At 40.8% G+C, this 21,551-nt stretch overlaps 3 protein-coding genes across 14 annotated transcripts in view; 2 read left to right on the forward strand and 1 right to left on the reverse strand.

Annotated features, from left to right (window-relative positions):
* The window catches only part of LOC137851190 (uncharacterized), a 158,475-nt gene that overhangs the window by 66,568 nt on the left and 70,356 nt on the right, over positions 1–21,551 (forward strand). The window contains exon 15 of the mRNA XM_068672101.1: positions 517–569. Coding sequence (XP_068528202.1) covers positions 517–569 — 53 coding nt within the window. The remainder of the gene's footprint in view (positions 1–516; positions 570–21,551) is intronic.
* LOC137851617 (tRNA selenocysteine 1-associated protein 1-like) lies at positions 2,562–12,920 on the forward strand. Of its 4 annotated transcripts, none has more exons than XM_068672914.1 (8): positions 2,562–2,667; positions 5,044–5,409; positions 7,101–7,270; positions 7,752–7,836; positions 8,836–8,912; positions 9,007–9,137; positions 9,696–9,827; positions 10,726–12,920. In XM_068672914.1, exons 5-8 carry the CDS (start codon positions 8,883–8,885, stop codon positions 10,847–10,849), a joined length of 417 nt encoding a protein of 138 aa, XP_068529015.1. In that variant the 5' UTR covers positions 2,562–2,667; positions 5,044–5,409; positions 7,101–7,270; positions 7,752–7,836; positions 8,836–8,882; the 3' UTR covers positions 10,850–12,920. The 4 variants fall into 4 exon arrangements, with proteins under 4 accessions (XP_068529015.1, XP_068529016.1, XP_068529014.1 ...); XM_068672915.1 differs by lacking the exon at positions 2,562–2,667 and adding an exon at positions 2,687–3,490; XM_068672913.1 differs by lacking the exon at positions 2,562–2,667 and having other exon boundaries at positions 2,687–5,409.
* Positions 7,966–16,789, reverse strand: LOC137851612 (nuclear pore complex protein Nup153-like). 9 transcript variants are annotated; one of them, XR_011093294.1, is made up of 4 exons: positions 14,955–15,313; positions 14,092–14,179; positions 13,649–13,783; positions 12,115–12,256 (listed from the first exon to the last, which is right to left on the reverse strand). XR_011093294.1 is itself a non-coding variant. In XM_068672903.1 (3 exons), exons 1-2 carry the CDS (start codon positions 16,432–16,434, stop codon positions 13,692–13,694), a joined length of 1,014 nt encoding a protein of 337 aa, XP_068529004.1. In that variant the 5' UTR covers positions 16,435–16,789; the 3' UTR covers positions 7,966–9,475; positions 13,649–13,691. The 9 variants fall into 9 exon arrangements, 3 of the variants coding, with proteins under 3 accessions (XP_068529004.1, XP_068529003.1, XP_068529005.1); XR_011093296.1 differs by having other exon boundaries at positions 15,158–15,178; XR_011093293.1 differs by lacking the exon at positions 14,955–15,313 and adding an exon at positions 14,411–14,425.

Here is a 21,551-nt window from a genome sequence, read left to right on the forward strand (position 1 = left end):
ACTGCTTTTAAATCTTTCCATCTCTGTATTGTTTAGCCAGCACAATCTCCATTTGGTGAAGTTCTAGACCACATGTAGCAGCAACTGCTTAGTTTTTAGGGGAGGTAGAGATTTTTTTATTTTATTTTTTTTGCTTGTTTGTTGATAAATGATAGAAAACAGAAAAGTATGTCCCTTTTACGGGGTTGGTAAACTCGGCCCCACATGTACACAATTCTTGTCATGTTGTTTAAAATAATTACTTTCTTTGGTAGAGAATTTGACAAATTTGATTTAGTGTTCTATCAGTTTGTCCTCAGTGCTGAGTGAAGCAGTCATGCTCACTTTAGCCCCAAAGTTTAACTGAACTGTACCCACAATGCTGCATTAGGGAACAAGGTTAAGTAGGTGAGGCGTATTCAGTGCTATAAAATTAAAAATAAATAAATTTAAAAAACAACAACACATAAGTGGTTTTGGGTACTTTGTGTATTCTGTATCTATTCATGTAAATCTTGAAATAAATTTAACTTGCAGTGGATGAGAGAGAAGACTTCGCCTGTGAAACAGCAAGCAGAACAATGTGGAAGGTATGACATTTATTCATTTAAAACTTACTTGAAGGAAGAAAGAAATCTCCTTTTCAGTACAGTCTGCATGCTTGCCTTTTTGGAAAGGTGGTGACAGTTGTCAGTAAAAGGAATGGGAAATGCAAGGAAAATTTTGTATTTTGAGGGAACAGCGAAGTCCAGATTGTGTTTGAAGACCAGTGTAACTTTGAGAAAATTGTTGCTTTTATGAAAAGAATGAAGATGACCAATAATAAAATGACTGATACATCACTGATACACCACCACTTTTTATGCCAAGTTTATCCTCTGAGTAGGATGAGAAGATGGGAAACAAGGCATGCTATAATGCTGTATCCACGGAAAGGCTCTGTGCTTTTGGAGGCCTAATTTTTTCCTTCTCTAGGAAATAGGGATCGTTTTGTAGTTTAACTAAATCTTTAGTGTTACAAATTTTGCTGTGACAGCTATTTCATAGTTTGTATGTCAGTTTATTTATAACAAAACAACTTGTCCCTCTTAATGTTCCCTAGGGGAAAAGCTATTAGTTTTAGCTAGTTAATTGCTGGGAGTTTGAAAGCTCTGTCCTCATGGAATGATTCTTTCTGAAGTATTCTTTAGAAGGTAAAGTAGGCGAAGTGAGTCACAGTTTTTTTTCTTTATTTTTTAAGCAAAAACCTGGAAGAAGATTTTTTAGTATTTATTTATTTTTAGTGCTCCTTTCATGATGAAGTTAATTGTTTGCTCTGAGTTCACATGAAGACCCTGTGTTGTTTAGAATCATTTGAGGCCAAATGCTAACTCATCTCTAAAATAAAAAAACTAAATCCAGAAGAATTAACTGAATTTCTTCTTGAGGAGACTGCTTTGTGTTATACTGCTTTCTTGGTTTAGGATGTTAATTAATGAGTTAGTTGGTTAGGGTTAGGATGAGTTATCCTCCAGATAATATTGATGGCTTTCCCTTCTGGGCAAATGGTGTTTGGGGTAATAACGCTTGAGTTAGGACATTTTGCACCCTACCTTTTTAGGGGGTTGCTCTTTTCCAAGAACAGTAGCAGGGAATTTTGCTGACTCTGCTCATCTGCCAAGCAATTCTTATGTGACCGTGGGCATTCATTGGCTTGCAGAAAGAACTCAACGTTTTTGTCTTGGCATCCAAAAGTTCAACTTCACAACCACCGCCTTTTTAGAGGTGGAAGCAACTGGCTTTAAGGTTCTGGTACAGGTGCAAACAGGTGCTGGGTTTTATGTTTTTTCAAACTGTTCTGAATTATCTTTGTTAGAACTCCTTTCTACTTCTCCATTTAGGAAGGAGATCCAGAAAACTCATACTGCTTTTGATTTTGTTGACACAGTCCATTGCAGTGCCCTACCTTTTGTTTGTAGAGTAGGTAGTGGTGGTAGTGTTTTTTGTGGTGCTGGTCTCTGTTGGGTGCCATGTTCTGGAGCAGGAGCACCACAATGATCTGCTGGCAAGAGTCCCTTTGGACAGCTGAGTTGGAATATTCAGTAAATCTCTGGCCCACCAATGCTATATATGTGTGTGTGTGTGTGTGTGTATACATCTATATATATATTATTTAGTTTTTTTTTTTAAGCTGGACGAGGGGGAACGGGCTAAAGTTGCGCCAGGGGAGTTTTAGGTTAGATGTTAGGAAGAGCTTCTTTACTGAAAGGGTTGTTAGGCATTGGAACAGGCTGCCCAGGGAGGTGGTGGAGTCACCATCCCTGGAAGTCTTCAAAAGACGTTTAGATGTAGAGCTTAGGGATATGGTTTAGTGGGGACTGTTAGTGTTAGGTTAGAGGTTGGACTTGATGATCTTGAGGTCTCTTCCAACCTAGAAATTCTGTGATTCTGTGATTCTGTGATTTTATAGTTGATGTTCAAACAGGATGGTTAACTGTCTTGTTTTTCTTGTAGAGGGTCTAACACCTGTGACCAGTAGCAGTGCATCAACATTTTCTGCTCCTTCTGGAGAATTTCTGGATTGAGACAAATTTAAGAAGCCTGAAAGAAGCTGGGATTGTGAGACCTGCTCGGTTCGAGACAAAGCAGAGGCCACAAAGTGTGTAGCCTGTGAAAGTGCAAAGCCAGGCGCCAAAGCAGATCTCAAAGGTAACGCTTACTGATTAAAACGAGGATGCATGTTCTGTGTTTTATTTTTTGTTTTGCTCTGATTTTTTTTTATTTTCTTACTTTTCAAGCACAATTATTTTTTCCTTTGAGGTGTGGTGTACTTGTTCATTTTTCCTATAGGAATATTGCCTCGATAAGATAACAGCTGTTTCCACACTTTTCCCCAAGAATAAATTTATCCTTTCTAGAGAAAAGCTTTCATTAATGACATGCTTGTTCTTTACATGCCCTGCGTGTTGTTCATTTGGAGTGCAGACTAAAAACATGATCTTTCAAAGAAGTTTGTGTACTTTTTAAAGCCAGGTGGTAGACAGAAAACACAATTGTGAAAAGGTTGATGTAGGGAGGAAGCATGGGGTTTTCTTGTTTTACTGTTTGGTGGGTTGTTTTTTAAACAGTTTTGACTGGAAAGATCAGGACTAGAGTGTTGTTAAAACCTTCATGTACTGCAGGTACCCCATGGGTTACAAACCTGATGTTCACTTATTTCTGCAGGTTTTGGTTCTGCTACTGTGTCCACAAATGCTGCCTTACCATCATTTACATTTGGTGTTCTTGCGTCCTCATCCTCTGAGTCTTCTCATACGTTAGATAGCACGGGAAGTTTCAGATTTGGAGAACAAGGGGGCTTCAAGTTTGGCATTGCCTCTGAATCTGCATCCTCCAACAATGTGGTTGGGGGATTTAAGTTTCCTAGTACACCAGGGGACTTCAAATTTGGAGTTTCATCCTATCTTTCGTCTTCGCTTGTCTGCTTATGTCCATCAAAGAAGAACTCTGAAACTATACTAGAAAAAAATTGGTGAGATTTGATATGTTCGTGTACTAGAGCTTTAGAAAAAGTTTAATTCATGCATTGTGTGTTTTCTGCCCTAGTTACTGATATGTACACAATTAGCAGCAATTCCTTTTTTGATCTCAAAGAGTTTTGACACTAGGTTTAGGCAAAAAATTGTGACACCTTAAGGAACTTAAGGAACTTAATCTTGTACAAGCACAGAAGTTGGACTGTCTCAATGCTAGCAGTACAGCTGGTGGTAAAATCATTAGTATGGTGAAATAGAGGCCTCACCCGAGCGTTTTTCAGAGAAAAAAGAGATGAGAGCGAGGATCTTACTCCCATGTACTTGTGCCTGTGCTACAGAGTGTAGCGCTGTTTCTCTACTACTATGAAAGTCCAAAAATCACTTAACAGTCACTACACAGTTCTGCTTTCCTTTACTTTGTTAAAAGGCTGCAGTAGAGGATTGGAGTTCTTATTGATGATCACTGCGTGGAAAAATTCTGATTGCTAACTGTCATTTGTATGACTTATCAGCCATGCTTTAGAGTATGGAATTCAGTATTAATTCCAGAAGTGGTCAGGGAAAGGACGTTGGCTAGTAATCCTGAACAAAAGCAGTGTTGAGGGCTATACTGATTTTAATCGCAGTATTCTTCTAGTTGATCTGTTCCTGAACAGATCTGTTTTGGGGAGATTTGGTGGCAGGGGAGGTGTGTGTGTTTGTTTGCTTCCCCTTCTAGTTAAAGTTCTGGGGTTTGGTTTAGTCAGGAAAATTTCATGAGGCACCTTGTGTAAAAGGAAGTGTTAACCAGCATTTTTCACCATGATGTAGTCCCTTAAAAGTGTCGTAGATGAAAAGGGGCCATAAAGGCTGGGGGAAAAAGTTAGTGGGAAACTGAGAGCAGGAACACATTCAGTAATGAGAGAGCAGCAGCTTAGGGAAAGCTGATGAATGACTTTAGCAGATAGTTCTATTTGAAGTGTAAAACAACACTCAGTACTTTATAACGGTGGTCTTAACAGCAGGTTCTTCTCCATGGCTCCTAAAAGCACGTCTTGAAGGCATTCAGGTGCAGTGAACTTAGCTGTAAGAGTTGGGCTGGTAAGCTTGGCCTGATCTGAAGCTGTAGGCACAGGGCTGTCATTTCTGAACAGGCTACAAAAGAAGCTGTACCACTGTGCTTTTCAGTGCTCCCTTTAGCAAGGCCATAAAACTGGTGCAGGCAATTGATGTTGTTCTTATAAGAGTACCTGAAAGATATTTTTGTTTGAAGAGGTCAGAGGTACTGCTTAATACTGGTTCAGATAATTACAGCCAACTCTTGGTGTTTGTGACCAATACATAAAGCCTCGAGACTGCAGGGGGGCGTCCTTGCTCATCACAAGTCTTCCACTCCTTGATTTGTGGATGGCAGCAATCAGCATGTGAAATCTGGATCGGACGGAATCACCAGTACCTGGAGCGTAACCGAGGTGTCGTTCAGGATTGCTCTTTGTACAGGGATTGAAACGGAGTCTGCTGTAGTTCCTTTGGCGTCTTGCAGTGGCTCATGTCGTGTTCTTCCTCTCAGATCAAGGAGCAGCAAAACCATCCTTCAGCTTTTTGAGCTCTGCTTCCTCCAGCGCAGCCATACCCACCACTTCAGCCAACAGCAGCAGCGTGTTTGGCAGCGTCACCTCTTCCTCCAACCCTGCACCGGTCCCTGCACCTTTTGTGTTTGGACAAGCCAGCAACACTGTGAGCAGCTCCACATTTGGCAACTCTGCAGAATCTACGACATCTCAGTCCTTTGGCTTCTCCCAAGAAAACAAACCAGCAACCACATCTTCCAGCACTGGTGTAGCCGTTGCTCCGTTTGTCTTCGGTTCAGGAGCCAGCAGTAGCAATGCAAACCCTGGATTTACCTTTGGAGCCACAACCACATCAAGTTCAACAGGTACATTTAAAAAGACGTTTTTCTCATTTTTGCCATTAGATAGCAGACCAAAGAAAAACGTTGACGCCTGGGGCTCAGATTTTCACAGATGGTCTGGGAAATACAGGATAGAAATGAACTGGTATTGTTTTGTGCAACGGACAGCCCCTTACTGGCTTTTAATTTATTTGGGCACTTTTCCCCATGAGAAGTATGGTTTCCCTCTTCTCAGTATCGGTCCAGTATTTAAGATTAGAAGATGAGAAGTCAATTAATTACAGCTTCCCTAATTTTTCCCTCCCGTACCTAAATCTCTCAAGTGTTGTAAATAACATCAAGATTTGCCAGGTCAGTCCTTTACAAGTACATATAAGCATAGTATCTGTACACACAATTGCTGCTTCCTAAGGAGTGGCTTCTAATGAGCACAGTAGCAAGTGTTTCAGGTGTCTGCCATGTCACTGAAGGCAGAAATGAGAATCTAAAGTTTTTCTTGGTGTTCGAAATGCATTACTCCCACTGAAGTCCGGCATGAATTTAGCCGTGTAACACGGCTGAAACGGCTAAATAATGGAATGGGTATTCCTGCTAGCTTAGCAGTCCTTGGAGACAGATGTAGTATCTTCCTTACAGGTTCAATTTTATTTTGATCTGAGGGCTTAATCTTGTCATTCATGGAAATTAAATTTACACTAATTTTTGTATACCACATGCAGAGAAAGAGCCATACTAAATTACAGCCATAAGCAGATCAACTGAACCTGCAGATTAAGCCATCTTTCAAAAATCTTCGCAAAAGATTTGTTGTTGTTGTTGTTCCAATGCAGAAGCCTTCAAGTCTGTGTTAACTGCTACCATTTATGTTTTTCTTCTTGGAAAGAAAAGCAGCCAGCCATTCCAAGTTACGGTGCAGTAGATGGTGTTTTCTGTTGCACGATGGCTGCTTACATTACATTCCAATTAATAGCGCTGTTGAAAATGTCCCTTTTTGCTCAGCAGATGTGCTGTATGTTCAGAGTCATTGTTCAATCACGTATTGTTGTTTCATTATTTCTGCTGGCCTTGAAGAACTGAAACAGCTAATTGAATGAGCTTGTTATCCGTTATGGGAAGGGACAGAATTACTCTACTAAACTGAGTTTTTGAGTATAGTTAGATTCCTGAAGGCGTGATTTGGCCTCCAGAACTGATACTGGTAAACACTTGGACAGGGAAGGGGTGCAGCTGCTGGCAAGAATGAAAATACAGGTCCTAATAGATCAGGAGCTGTATTTTGAACCTTTATATATATATATTTATATATATATGCTGATTTATGTATTTTAATGTTCTATGTATATATAAGTGATATAAGCAGCTCTTAGTAAATATAAATTAACGTGTACCGTTTGTGGGAGTTTGTTTCTAGAACATGAATGCCTAAGACAGTAATTTCAGCCTAGACAGCCAATGTGTTTGCAATGAATGTTGTCCGAGTTGTTAACATGCACCTTTTCTTGTAAGTAACATGAAAAGCAGCCAGCCGGGATAGGGCTGAGGTAGTTTGTTGTTTTACATACTTGCCTGTAAACATTAAGATCTATCTCAAATATTTGAAGTATTCGTTTACCAGACTTGGAAAATGTGATGCGTAGTCATTCTGCAACACAAACAAACAAACAAACAAACAAAAAAGCCCTGCATATACTGAAATTTCTCTTCTGTTCCCTGAGGGTTGTCCTCTTCGTTTGTGTTTGGCTCTGCTGCTGGCCCAGCATTTGGTGCCTGTCAGCCAGAAGAGGTGGAAGACAAGAAGATGCACCTAAGGAAAGGTGCAGAGAAGGGTCATACTTATCTGTGCTGTACCCTGCTTTGTCTCTTAACATCTCTGCTCCTTTAGCAGGTAGGAAGTACAACTGCTTGTTTTCAGCTGTGTAACTGGTAACCACAAGCAGATACAGCTTCTAATTTGTCTCTAAATGTGTGTGGGGGGACTTGAGGAGTTGTAGAAAACATGAAAGCTTATATCTTTGTTGCCTCGCTTTTAATTACTTCAGAACATGGAACTATTAAATTATAATATTGCATGTTCTTTTAGAAATAAGGATAAGGTGTAGGTCACTTAAAAGCTCACAATTTCTTAGTGTCTTGGACAATGCGAAAACGTTGTGGACTACTACAGTTTAAGAAAATGAAGAAGACTTCTAATCGTAGTCCCCTTGGCTATGTATCCTTCTTGTCATGGCTAAAACAATTGAGACACATCAGAAATGAAACTCCCGAGTTGTGAATTAATAATATTAAAAGCGTTGGACAGGGTGAGCATCTAAGAAACTGACCTCAAAGTTAAGATTATTCTTGCCCCTCCCTCACATTTTTTCTAGCTGACGGACTGCAATAAACTGAGCGTTTGCAGCTGCATTCCTTGAGAAAGACAGAAGACAGATTCTTTCAACCATGGCAAACCAGGTAAGATCCTGTGGTGAGAAATTCAGGTTTGTAGTGTCTAAATGGATCCCAGAACCATACTCAGAATTCCTAGTAAATGTAAAGCTGAAATGGCTGGCTCACTCTGAGTTGGGTGTTCTAGTCCTGTGATTTCCTCTGGTAATTTGGTAATTGGTGGTTGTCCTCTGGATGCTTGATCATAACAACCGAAGCAGGTTGGGGGCAAAACGTTAAGCTTTGCAGTTTGGATTATTTGAGCATGAGTTCTTCTGAAGGATCTTGTGAGTAACACTCTCTATGTAAGTTATGTAGAGGTGTTCTAGAGGAAGAACACTAAAGCCTGCGTAAGTAAAAGCTACTGAAAAACGCCAATCATATTTTTGGAAATCCTTGTTCTTCAGAATACTAAATGAGGGAGGCAACCTGTGTTGTTATGGCTGTTTCTCTCCTCTTTTCTGTAGTTATCACACTTCCTTTTTAACTGTGGCTTTTGGGGTGTTTTTTGTTTTTTTTTGGTTTTTTTTTTTTTTGGAGGCACTTTTTTTTATGCCTCTTAGTTCCTGGCCTTGCATCTGGGTTTTGAGTTTTCCCCTCAGCCAAGTTAGTGCCTGTTCCTGGTCTGCTTTCTCCTTGCGTTCCATTAATGGGCCTCCTGTCGTCGTTCCTGGCCTGAGAGAGTGACTGGCAGCTAGGTAGTGAGGAGAGGCATCTCACATAAGGAAGAAGAATTCCTAGGAAAGGGGAGACAGGGACAGATGAGATTTCTTCTGAGCAGGAGTGATGATTTCCTGCCTGTTCATCACTCACTGTGCTACTGAAGACTTTTTTTTTTGAGAGTTCGAGAGCTCAAATGGAGCACAATCCAGTCCTAAGCTAATTAGCGCATAGGATTGACCAGCATCGAAGGGCTAACTGCTTTTTTCCGAATTCCAAGAGGAAGCTGTCAATCCTTTAGCCAGCTTGACAAGTCAGGGGAATATGGCTGTTCATACAATCCTTTGGCTCTGTTATTTTTGCCAGGCGTTTTCCCCAGAGGCTGCTTTCCCTCATGGGAGGCGGAGGGAGAAATGGGACCCCAGGCTTCTTTCAAGGGCAAGGTGAATATGGGGAAATCACCTGTGGTGATGGGGAGTGGGAGGGAGGAATGTAAATGAGGCTAAATACTATAGAGGTGGTTTTTTATCCCAACAGGACTTGCTTGGGAAAAAACGAGAATGCCTCCAGGCCTACAGCTGGTGGAGAACACCACAGAAAAAACGAAAGAAAAAGAACAAAATAAACCCAGGAAGAATAGAGTTTGTTAGTAGTAGTAGTTCAGCCAGGTAAAAACCTTTTGAAATGAGAAACTCTGCCTTACCTGTTTGAATTGATAGTGAATGCCATCACTCACTTTTCAAATTCCAAAATGGCTGGTGTGGTAGCTAAATGTTGCATTGGCAATACGTGTCTATAAATAATGGTTTATTCGCAGTTGCTGTCTCCCATGATCACTGGGAAGCAGTATTTCTACTGCTACTAGTCATAGCTCCTTTGAATCGTGGCTGTGGTTTAAGTTGATCATTTTTCTTGGTATTTTTATGCTGCTTTCTTGTTCAGACAATAAACTATGCTTCTTCTTGAAACAAACTGTTGCAAGTTGTCAGAAAATGGGTCCTGGTTGCTGAAACAGTAGAATAGACCCAGAGTAATGGAAAACTTTAGATTAGAGTGGTGGCATTGCAATTTTCTATGCAACTCAGTAGAGTTCTGTACTTAGTACTCCTTACAGATTTGTCTCTTTTTTTTTTTTTTTTGTCTGATGATAACTAACTGTGAATATAATGGGAATCAGCTATCTTAGTCTTGAACCTTAAAATTGTTCTCTCTCTCTCTTTTTAAAGACCAGATTATTCAATATTTGTTGGGGAGCTTACCCCAGAAGTGGATGATTTCCAGCTCTATGACTATTTCCTAAAGAGGTATCCCTCATGTATTGACTGCAAAATAGCAACAGACCTGCTGGGATATTCCAGGTAATTCCAGTGCAAATGTGTAACGTTATCAGTGTGTTCGCTTTTATAAGCGATATGTAAGAGCTTGCGTCGGAGCTGTTCCAGTGCTTTTTTTCTGGGGCAGGAAGAGTGAGATTAGTCTTTAGCACTGCTTTTCTTAATAGCACAGATCCTTGAGTGTTTTTAAGAGCTTTCCGGTTAGTTCAAGCAGTTACTGTGATAAGCTTCAACTTACCCATATGCATATCTACATGGGGGGAAAAAAAACAACTAGAAGCTGTGGGAGAAGGAAGAGCTGTGCACTGAAATCAGCGCTGCTGTGTGTCTACTTAGTCATCTGCAATACTGAAGACAAAATAATTCCTACTTTGTTTGGGGAAAAACATAAGCCCTGGCAAATCTTAGGGGGTTGGGGGATGGAACCTAATGTTAGTAGTAAATAAAGTCTAGCAGAAACTACTGGCCATGCAGTGAGTCAAGCAGGAATGAGCGAGTTTGCTGTTCAGACAATGCTGCCTGTAATAGACTAATTCAAGAACCTTCTGAGAAAGCAGATAAAAAAGAATGCTAGTGTTATGCAGTGGTAGGAGTGGGTTAATGCTAACTGATTAACTGCTGTATATGCAGAAATATGGAATCTGATTACTTACGCAGATAGCACTTAAAATGTATTGTTTTGCTGGCTCTTAGCGAGTTGTATCTTAATGCTACCAAGGAACAAGCTTTTTGCTTCTGGCCCAGGTTTTTTAATTTGGTGAAAGCCTTTTCTGTGCATGTGCACATGCCGGAGAGGTTGCTTAAGTAATGGAAGCTCTAGTAGCTGCTATCTTGTTTTTTTGTAGAAGACAGAAATTGAATTCATTAGTTTTGTAACTGTTATGCATACTAGAATTTGTTTTCTCCCTTTTGAAAATCGTAGAAGGCATGCCTATGTCAGATTTGGTGAGCAAGGTGATCAGATGAGGGCACTGCAAGACTGCCAGAATGCACCAGGTCTGGGGGGAAAACGAATCCGGCTGAGCATAGGAATTTCTAAAAGGTAACCAATGAGTTGTGCATTGATACAGTTATTCTAAATAATCAGATTCTTGTAGCTCTGCCTTTGTAAAGTCTGTGGCCCTTGCTGTAATGGCTGTACACAGGATGCAGTCTACAAAACCAAAAATGCAGAAGTGCTATGTTTTGACTCCCTGGATTCATCAACCTGTTTCAGGATGGCTGGGGGAATCCACCTCTTATGTCTAGCCAGACAGTGTCACTTGGGCTTAGCTGCCATTGTAACCAGCCTTGTTTCTCAACAGTAGCAAAGCTGAATGCATTCGTAAATACTTTCAGATTTGGGCCTCTATGAAGTAGAAGGGACAACAAGTGGATTTATACGCTGGGGAGTTCTTGTTCTTAGACAACTAATTCCCAAAATCTGGGAATGCATGGAGAAAGCCAAAGGAGTTTATTACTAGAACAAGTGTAGAATACTATTCTTTGCTTTTCATGAGCTTAGGGCAACGGGGAGTTTAAAGTTTAGCACTTCCTGAGAGGGTTTCTTACTCTACTGGCTCAGTTCCATCATTTATTTAGGGCAATTTAGGTCTCTGAATAGTTAAAGAACTGATACCAAATTTGATGAACTCTGATTCAGGATACTGACAAAAGAGGACTTCATATAAACAATTCCAATATGTTCATGAGGTTAGCTTGTGTGTTCTGTTAAACAGTAAAAAAATGACGCTTCTGTTTCTGTTTACCTAGCATAATTCTGCAAATGTTGCCTCCTGCTTTAGAATAGAAATGCTCTTCTCCAAGAGAGCACTGTCCAAAATTTCTTTGCCAGATTTCTTTATTAAATTAATATTTTTATTTTGAAAACAAGAATAAGCCACAAACATGTTTTCTCGCTTTGGCTATCCAGATGGATGTCAACAGTATTTTCAGATTTTCCTTCCCTACAGAACTGTATGTAGGAAGAGTGCAGTTGGAACCAGAAGATGTAAGATGATGTATCTTCTGTTTGTTTACTACAGTAACAAGACAATGGATTACCTCTTTATTAGAACTTGTGTAGCTTTACAGTATTGAAACAAGCGTAGGTATTAAAAGACACATCAGTAACAAGTTTCTGAATGGCTGAGTACCATGCTCTCTTAGTGTAAACAGTGGATTTTTTTTGAATATGCAGCTGGGTTATCTGAACGTATTTTATGCAGTGTACATCAGTTTTAGTACAGATAGCACTTGTCTTGGTTCTTGTCCTTAGTCTGAAGCTGCCCCGGAGAAAATCTTGAAAGGGAAAGTAGTGAAAACTAATTAGCTGGCCCTTTCTTCTTCAGAACCGCTGTATTTTGTAATTCTCCCACTGGTAAGGCTTCCTACTGGACAATTGTGATTATGTTGTTAAGCAAGACTGACTTCACCTGAGTGGTATACTTGGCAGCTGTTGAATGTTTCATGGCCTGTAAACAAACCAAAAAATCAACTGAGCAGGTGGAGGTAGGCATGGCAAACTGTCAGGCAGTGTCAGATGCTTCTTTGAAATGGATAATCTGACTCCATTCACTTCTTTCTGGAAATAAGATCTAGTAATTAACCAAACAAAAGACAGAAGGGTTAAGACTGCATCTTTAAAGCAGCTGTGCTGGATAAATGTCTCTGGTCTTAATAAATCAATCTTTAGCAAAGCACAGAGACTTAGCAGCAGCTTGCTTATGCCAACGCTAAAAATACTTGCTATATACAGGTAACAATGTCAAGGCTCTGGAGTTAATCCATGAAAACAGTTACTTCTGGTATTGGCAAAGGTGAGGATGTTTGCTTCTGTATAGATGGGGTTTTGTGCTGTGACTTGTAGTCACCTAAGTGATGAACTCTGATTCAGGATGCTGACAAAAGAGGACTTCATATAAACAATTCCAATGTGTTCATGAGGTTAGCTTGTGTGTTCTGTTAAACAGTAAAAAAATAACACTTCTGTTTCTGTTTACCTAGCATAATTCTGCAAATGTTGCCTCCTGCTTTAGAACAGAAATGCTCTTCTCCAAGAGAGCACTGTCCAAAATGACAGTAATAGCCAAATGCTGAATATTAATTAAATAATAAAAACTCGAGACAATTGAACAACTGTCTAATTTTCTACAACATTTGTTCAAAATGCATCGCACACAGGACAACACCTGATTCAAAGGTGGCAATTTTAACAGAAAAGACAAGCTACTAATACAGAAACACTAAAGGAAACGCATCTTGAACAGCAGCTCAAGTTGCTCGTAAATGTACATTGAACGTAGTTGTTTTGTGGTTTTTTTTTGTTTGTTTGCTTTTTTTTTTTTTGCTGTTTTGTTTTTAAATCAGAAGTGAAGTTTTTGAACAATGTGGATTTAGATTCTGCTTCTTTTAAACTGATAAAGTGAATGTCACAGATTTGCAGCTTTTGCAATATCTTTAGAACCAAAACTCTTTACTATTCTTTCTTCACCTGGGCTGAAGGTGGGACAGGAGCGTCGAGTTTTACAAACATTTCCTTTTCAATTCCACAAATTGTATTTACTTAAAATGAAACATTGACCATCTAGCTAGTTCTCTTAGTACCTCAGTTACAGTTACATCCTAACACATAAAGGAGATGCAACCCATCTGGATTTCAACTTGCAGTTTTACTTCCAGCAACAAAGACAACTTCACTTAGAATAGAAGGGGCAGATGCACCCTAACAAACGCAGCGCTTAATGTAATGCTCTCCTATGTTCATATTTATAGAAAATACTCTCTTAACCATAAGTTTGTTGTTTGTTTGTTTGTTTGAAATCAAAAATGCTAGCGTATTTTTTAAAAGGAGTTCATTATCTCACCAGGGTTTCTTAGAACTTCTAAGACACTTCCTTCCTTTAATCCTCATCCATATTTAAAGGGAACTCTGAAGGGAACAGCAACAAAACCTTGCTTCTCCTCTTGCTCATTGTTGGTGGATGCGGATGAGCTAGTTTCTTTTGAAACAAAAGAAAACAAACAGCCGTCACAATGCGACCTACCTAGAGCACATTATACTCACTTGCGTTAGAAACAAGAATTTCCAACTTTCATGCTTCTCACCTAAGAACCTTCACCAATTCTACTTACTTTATAATGGTTTATAATTACAAGCAATAAAAACAGATCTGTCACTGGAAAAATACTGCGGAAGTCCAACACTGCCCGGAATTGCTAGCATGCACAGACAGGACAGGTTTAAGATTTAATAAAGAAGAAAAGAAAAATCAGCACTTCAGATGTGAAGTGCTAAGATTTCAGTTACCTAGGGTAAGAAAGGACGTCACGGGCGTATCACCGGATCCAGAAAGCTCTGATGATTTTACAACGGGAACACTAAATGTAAACCCAATCTGCTATGAACAAGAGAGGTTTTTCAGAGCCACAGGAACGTCAATCAAATGCATACACAAAACCAAATCTGAAAGCTGGTCTTCACATTTGTAGCATGCATGCTGAATGACAAATTATAAGCCAGAAGCCTACATAGTTCTCTCCATCAAGGCAGATTCAGCTTTAGTGTTCTGCAACAGCCTACTAAATGCCTAAGAAAACAAGTCTAGCTTCTTTATTAGTTTACTTACAGCAAATGTAGATAGCACTTCTGCCTCTGTAGACTTCACAGTTTGCGGTCCTGTATTTGAATTTTCATTGCTAACACTTCTTGTTGGCTGTATCTGTATTTTCAAAAGAATTCAAGGTTTACATTTAAGAGCAACAACTACCTGAATTCACTACCCAACACAAGTCCTGCAGTGACGTTGAAAAGCTTGATGTTTCAGTTATTTTGCAGAGAGAAGTAGTAATAAAACAAAGTCAAGTTTCCTAGTGGGTATAGGACAATATCTTCACAACCAAATTCCAGAAACCCAGAGGAAAAGCTGGAGATGCTACTTATGTCTAAATGCATGGAAAAGCAAACCAGGAAGCTGAAGAACGGTAAACTCAGCCCAGTGACACTCCAAGAACTTCAGCAAACACCTCAACGTATTACATCAGCTACCTACTTCAAACCATACAAAAATATTTCAATTGCTCTGGAACAGATTGATGTTTATTTTATTGCAATAATATGCCAATTATTGCACCCTAGGCTCATTCTATGCGAGGCTTATACGACCACATTACCTCTAATTTAATAACTTCAATAAAGTTGTGGTTTAACCATTGTAGGCAACTAAGCACCACACAGCCACTCGCTCACTCCCTTCAAGTGGAACAGGGAAAAGAACTGGAAACAAAGAAGTTAAGTTGTTAAATTTGAGGTACCATTAATGACTCATCACAGTAATGGCTACCTGGAAAGACGAATGCCATAACCCTGTACGTACCCCCAGCTCCTTCCCCTTCTTTTAACAACTGTACAGCAAGAACACTGAAAGTTAACTCAAAACCTGTGCAGAACAAAGAGGCACAGATCAGATTTTTCTTTTCCTTTCCTATACTTTGGTCATCAGAGCTCTAGAGAAGCATCATCCTTTCTAACTACCCTCACACCTCTTCAATTAAGAGTACACTCTCAAGACAAATGAGAAAGCGTTCCTCTTGCAAAATTAGGCAGGAGGGTTGCCAAAGTTTCTAAAGTCACTACAGCAGTGACTTTTTTTTTTTTTTCCTAGTATAGTTTCAGAGTTCTTCTCTGATGGACTTAAGCAGACAAGCGAAGACAAAAGATATTCTGTTTACCTGAAGTACTGGTTTGGACCCCAAATGAAAAAGCTGGCTTTGCTTGCTCAGGTTCCTTCTCGGATGGTTTAACGAAACTGAAGTTGAATATGGGTTTTGCTGTGCTCTCTTCTTTTGTATGCTCGGACTTCCCAACTGAAAAGATAGGCTGTGCCTTTGACTCTTCAGCGTCAGCTTTCTTTCCAAACGCTAATGGAGCAGCAGAAGTGACAGAATCCTGCTTCTCTTCTGTCCTTCCCAAAATAAACTGTGAGGCAGCTGCAGACTCTGCACTGCCAAAGGAGAAGCCTCCTTTTGTTGAAGGAGCTTCGTCCTTCTTCTCATCTGGCTTCTTAAATGCAAAAGAAGCTGATACAACCTCCTGGTCTCCAGCAGTTCCAAAAGTGAAGCCACTGACTCCAGTTTTATTCTCGTTGGCAGCCATGGCAGTAGCAGAACTTGTACCAAAAGCAAAACCTCCCAATACTGGTTCCTCTTTCTTTTCCTGCTGCCCCAGGCTCGCGGCCCCAAACCGAAATGTTGAAGGAGCCTGACTACTTGTAGATGGAAGGCCAAAGGTAAAACTGTTTCTTTTTCCTTCTTTTTTACTCTCTTCTGATTTAGATAGCGAGGATGAAACTCCACATTTGAAGTCCCCTGGTGTACTAGGAAACTTAAATCCCCCAACCACATTGTTGGAGGATGCAGATTCAGAGGCAATGCCAAACTTGAAGCCCCCTTGTTCTCCAAATTTGAAACTTCCCGTGCTATCTAACGTATGAGAAGACTCAGAGGATGATGACGACTGAACACCAAATGTAAATGATGGTAAGGCAGCATTTCGCAGTTCGCGCGGGCAGGGCGAGCGGGGGGCCCATCGTCGCTCTGTTGCAGCTGCCTCTCCCTTCGGTGCTTGTAACCTGCTTGCGGAGAACCTGACCATGGTATCAACCAGGCAGAAAACCGTGGCCTCCGCATCTCGTGCGGCATCTCCAGCCACGGTCACCAGTGTGGCTACTCAGACGGAGGGCTCGGGGAAACACGCAGCCGTCCAGGTCCTGGGCTGCAGAGTGTGCCCCAGCCTTCTGTCGGCCTCCGACAGCAGTGGTGGGTATGCCTGTGGGAGGTGTGCCCAGGTTGAAGAACTGCTCAGCCAGGTAGCGGTGCTCCGGGAGGAGGTGAACAGGCTCAGGAGCATCAGGGAATCAGAGATGGAAATTGACTGGTGGAGGTGCACTCTACCCTCTCTGAGGCAGGCTCACGAGCCTGCCACAGCACAGGCGTCTCCTGTTATGCAGAAGACGGAGGTTCCCTGCTCCTGCCAGGCAGCGGGAGGAGACCTAGATCAAGGGGGGGAATGGAGGAAGCATTTGTGGACACAGTAGCAGTACCAAAACCTGCAGAAATAAGTGAACATCAGGTTTGTAACCCATGGGGTACCTGCAGTACACGAAGGTTTTAACAACACTCTAGTCCTGATCTTTCCAGTCAAAACTGTTTAAAAAACAACCCACCAAACAGTAAAACAAGAAAACGCCATGCTTCCTCCCTACATCAACCTTTTCACAATTGTGTTTTCTGTCTACCACCTGGCTTTAAAAAGTACACAAACTTCTTTGAAAGATCATGTTTTTAGTCTGCACTCCAAATGAACAACACGTAGGGCATGTAAAGAACAAGCATGTCATTAATGAAAGCTTTTCTCTAGAAAGGATAAATTTATTCTTGGGGAAAAGTGTGGAAACAGCTGTTATCTTATTGAGGCAATATTCCTATAGGAAAAATGAACAAGTACACCACACCTCAAAGGAAAAAATAATTGTGCTTGAAAAGTAAGAAAATAAAAAAAAATCAGAGCAAAACAAAAAATAAAACACAGAACATGCATCCTCGTTTTAATCAGTAAGCGTTACCTTTGAGATCTGCTTTGGCGCCTGGCTTTGCACTTTCACAGGCTACACACTTTGTGGCCTCTGCTTTGTTTCGAACCGAGCAGGTCTCACAATCCCAGCTTCCTTCAGGCTTCTTAAATTTGTCTCAATCCAGAAATTCTCCAGAAGGAGCAGAAAATGTCGATGCACTGCTACTGGTCACAGGTGTTAGACCCTCTACAAGAAAAACAAGACAGTTAACCATCCTGTTTGAACATCAACTATAAAATGAACATCAACTTTTAAATTTGGTTTATCAGACCCCACAGAAATGTTCAAAACAACTCTGAGACGCCCCCCTCCACCCCAGAAAAAACAAAAGCCATCAAAAACCCACAAAGAAGTCCAAGAGAATCAACTCTGACTGAAATCCATTACCTTACCTCACGAAATTTCAGTCTTACTGTACACGATGATTACAAAAGCCCAATCTAGTCCATCTCAATTTGTTTCATCCCAGATATATTTGCAAAGGTGTTTTTTGATGTAATGGCATATTAAGTGACGTTTAGAGTCAAAGTTAAAATCAGAATCGTATTTTAAAAACAATACAACCACGCTCAAAATCAATTACAGTCGCGCACAATGGGAAACAACCCAGGACTGCCCTCAACAAGTTACCTAGCGGGTCACTCACTTTCTTGAAGCCTATCACTGACCTTCATAGGCATCTCTCTGCTTTAGCTTAAGACCAGTTAAGACTACAGCACTGTCTTGAAATCTGGCTTTGCCTCAATTACATACAAATGGTGAATAGAGGCATTTGGGCCATATTTTGTAATTATTTTTACTTATCTTTGAAAGAGAAAAAACACAGCAATTTTTAACTCTTTCTATGGAGTTCTCATTTGCGCCAGTGAAAAATCAGTACGTCGTTTTTGAATGAAGTCACCCAGTCCAGCCATCTTCCCTCACCAGCTGCAAAGCAGGGCATATTTGCATTGATCCAGCTCCGTACTAATAGGTTTCACAACCGCTTCAATTTATGCGACAGGCTGGAACCTGGGCTGAGACCTCTGAAGTGCCTGTAAACCAATCCTGCAGACAGCCTCTAATCCATCAACTGGATCTGGGAATGACGTTGCTTAAAATGTTCCATAAATGCAACGTACTTTTCTTCTGTACAAGATTCACAGAGGCTAAGATGGAAACAACAGGAAAAAATAAAAAGGACCATACCTGGTTTCTCAGACTGACAAGCTACACATTTGTTATCTTCTGCCTTATTTGATACAAGACATATTGCACAGTCCCAAGAGCCTTTCGGCTTCTTAAATTTGTCTCCAAAGTCCAGAGTGAGTGTCGTGTCAGTGCGGCTCGAGGAGGATGTCACTGTCATTCTAGCTCATAAGTTTGAAAGCACAATGATAGGTTGGGGTTTTTTTTGCTATGCTTTTGACAGTTTCTGTAATCTTTTTGTTCATCACTCTCTTCTTGGAGCATCATGAAATCATGTAAATATTCTAGAAATGTAAAGAGTTAAATGGGGTCTAAAGATAGACTTGCCTGTGTAAATAAAAATTTGTTTCTGCAAACCTGCCAGCAAGGGATTTACTTGTACCTGTGTGCAGCACGTTCTCTTCTGGCTTATGAAACTTAACAAGGTAGTAAGGGTATTTCATCTGCCTTTATTTTTATATGGGTGTTAGGACACAAGCGAAATCTCGTTTTCACTTGTTTTCCTGCTCACTTAGGTAAGTGACAAGCCAAGCCCTTCATGTGCTTGCTTAGATTGGAAGTGTGTATGGGAGACACCTACAGGCCTTGCTGTGGAGCACCTGTCTGCTCCTTCCTGCAGGCTGCTGGCTCTAACTGTACTGCTGATATCTGCTAGGTCAGCTGAAATTGGCTTCTAAATCTGGTATTTTAAGCATATGGAAGCGTAGACTTGAACTGCCGTAGCTACAAACATCCCATGGAACGAGGATGAAGTCTGTTGGCACTCTGCATCAGCATTCAGCTTTCCCTTGACCTTCTTACTGGTAGACTTCTCAGCTGACTTACAGCAAAGAAGTTGCTGCAATATAATACATATTCTTAACCTAACAAAAAAAATCTTGGAGAAAACAGCTTGCTGGCTTAAAGAAGGAAAAATAACACCAGGAACAATAAAAAAAAATAATCCTAGTAACAGCTCCTTAAGTTATATCCTCTGCTACTCTCTAATTTCTCTGGTCTTCCTTCATTCATGGTAATGAAGTTTATAAAGCTTTGGTAGAAGGATGACAGTATTCAAGTCAAAGGAGACGAGAGCAATGAGGAAAGCTTTGCTTGAAGCTAGAGCAGTCTTGCAAGTTGCTGCCTTTATATGCTGTTCTCATCTCGAAGGGTGTAGAGTATTTTCCAGTCATAGGGACTCCATAACCCTATGAGTATTGAGAAATAGTTGCTAATTAACAGTGTATATAATAATTAACTGAGGCTGGAAACAAAAGAATATTCTTCCAAGAAAAAAAAGGAAGCAGAAATTACTGTACTTAATAGCTGTGGAAGCTGTTAAACCTAGCCGACACAGCTTTGGTACTGCCCTGTGTGTTTTGGGGGCAATATAAACCATAATTACTGTGATGGCAGGTAAGAATCAAATTCTTATGGCTTAGTGTAGTTAGGGAAAGTAGCAGTCGTAAGCTGGGTGCTGTTCTTGAATGTAATACAACTTCTCCTTTGTGACTCCTCAGTACTTAGAGGTTACTTCTAGCTGATCAGCAGAAACAGCTTCTGTTTGCTGTTAGCTGTTGGGTTTTTGCTAGGAGTGTTTTCAGTCCTGAATTGAAATGACGACATCGTGAAACAGAAAAGGCTTTTGGAGTGTTACAGGAAACATGTTCTTCGTGGTTCTAGTGCCGGTGTACATGTAGGAAGAGACAGAAGGCAAGGAACCTCACGTAGGCGGAGGGGGTGAGGTGGGTGAGGTGGCATCACAGTTTGAGCCGTTGCAGTTAGATCTTCCCAAAGCATGGAAGCAATGTGGCGGGGAATCAGGGGCTTGGTGGGTTGCTTCCTTGTGTGAGCCAGTGAGTCTTTAGAGGGGCAGATTAATAAGACAGGAGTTAGAGGTGGAATAGATGAAGCAAAGAAAATCTGTCTGGGAAAAGGGTTGCTTGTATGTGTATTTGGAATTGTTTCAGGGGATTGAGCTGGGGCAGATTCAAGGTAATAGATGCAGCCTCCTTGAATTTGGATGGCAGTGCTGAAGCTTCAAAGCCTTACAAGGTTTGATGCCACTTCAATTGTAGTGCGATTTTTTTTTTTTAATCTATTTTCTTCAATGTGAGCAGCAAGGCAGCTTCCAGGTGTGTGCCTGCTTTGACATGGCTTGCTTTGCATCACCAGACACAGTAGTTAGGTTGCATCGAGTACTTTGTGGAAACACTCGTTGTGTTGTCAACTGAAAAGGTAGTGCTACAGATGTGTTGGCCCAGCAGAAACAATGTGAAGTATCAGTGCTGTTTTTTGGCCTTTGAGAGGCTGGTCCCTAACATGTGACTTGTAATGAGGGTCCAATTAACTTCAATTAACCAATTAACTTCAGTGACTCACGTTAATAGACACCGTTTGAGTGCATCAGGAAATATTTCTGAGTCATGAGTGTCATTAAAGGCCCGTCACCCTATGGAAATCCTTCTAAATAAGAAAAATGGAATTAAAATAAATAAGTAAAGCAGCATTTGAACTTATGAGCAAACATAGCGTAGCTGCCTTTGACACTGATCTGGAGGAGAAAAATCACGTTATCTTAATAGGGTTGCCTTAATAGGTTTGGTGTAGGTGAGGGAGGGAAGTGTTTTTTGTTGGCCCAGCTGTTCCATGTCCAATGCAGGAGGGGGCTGAGAGTGATTCCCTGAGCACGTTGGTGTGGAAATCAGTGATTTCACTGCCCGATGCGTGTTATTAAGGGCACAATGTGTACCCCGTTACCACTTTCATTTATTTTCTGTGGTGAAAATCCGTCACAGCGCCTATGTTTCCCGTGCCACATGGTAGAATTCAGCTTCCTGGAGCAAGGCGGCCACGAAGCCAGCCTCAAACACTGCGTGTGCTTGGGTTAACAGTGTGGGGGCTCCTGGTGTGGGGGTTTTTTTGTTACTGGTGTGGTTGCGGGTTATCGGTGTGGCGGTTACTGGTTATC

This window comes from Anas acuta, chromosome 2 (genome assembly GCF_963932015.1).
Source record: "Anas acuta chromosome 2, bAnaAcu1.1, whole genome shotgun sequence".
NCBI classification, from domain to species: Eukaryota; Metazoa; Chordata; class Aves; order Anseriformes; family Anatidae; genus Anas; species Anas acuta.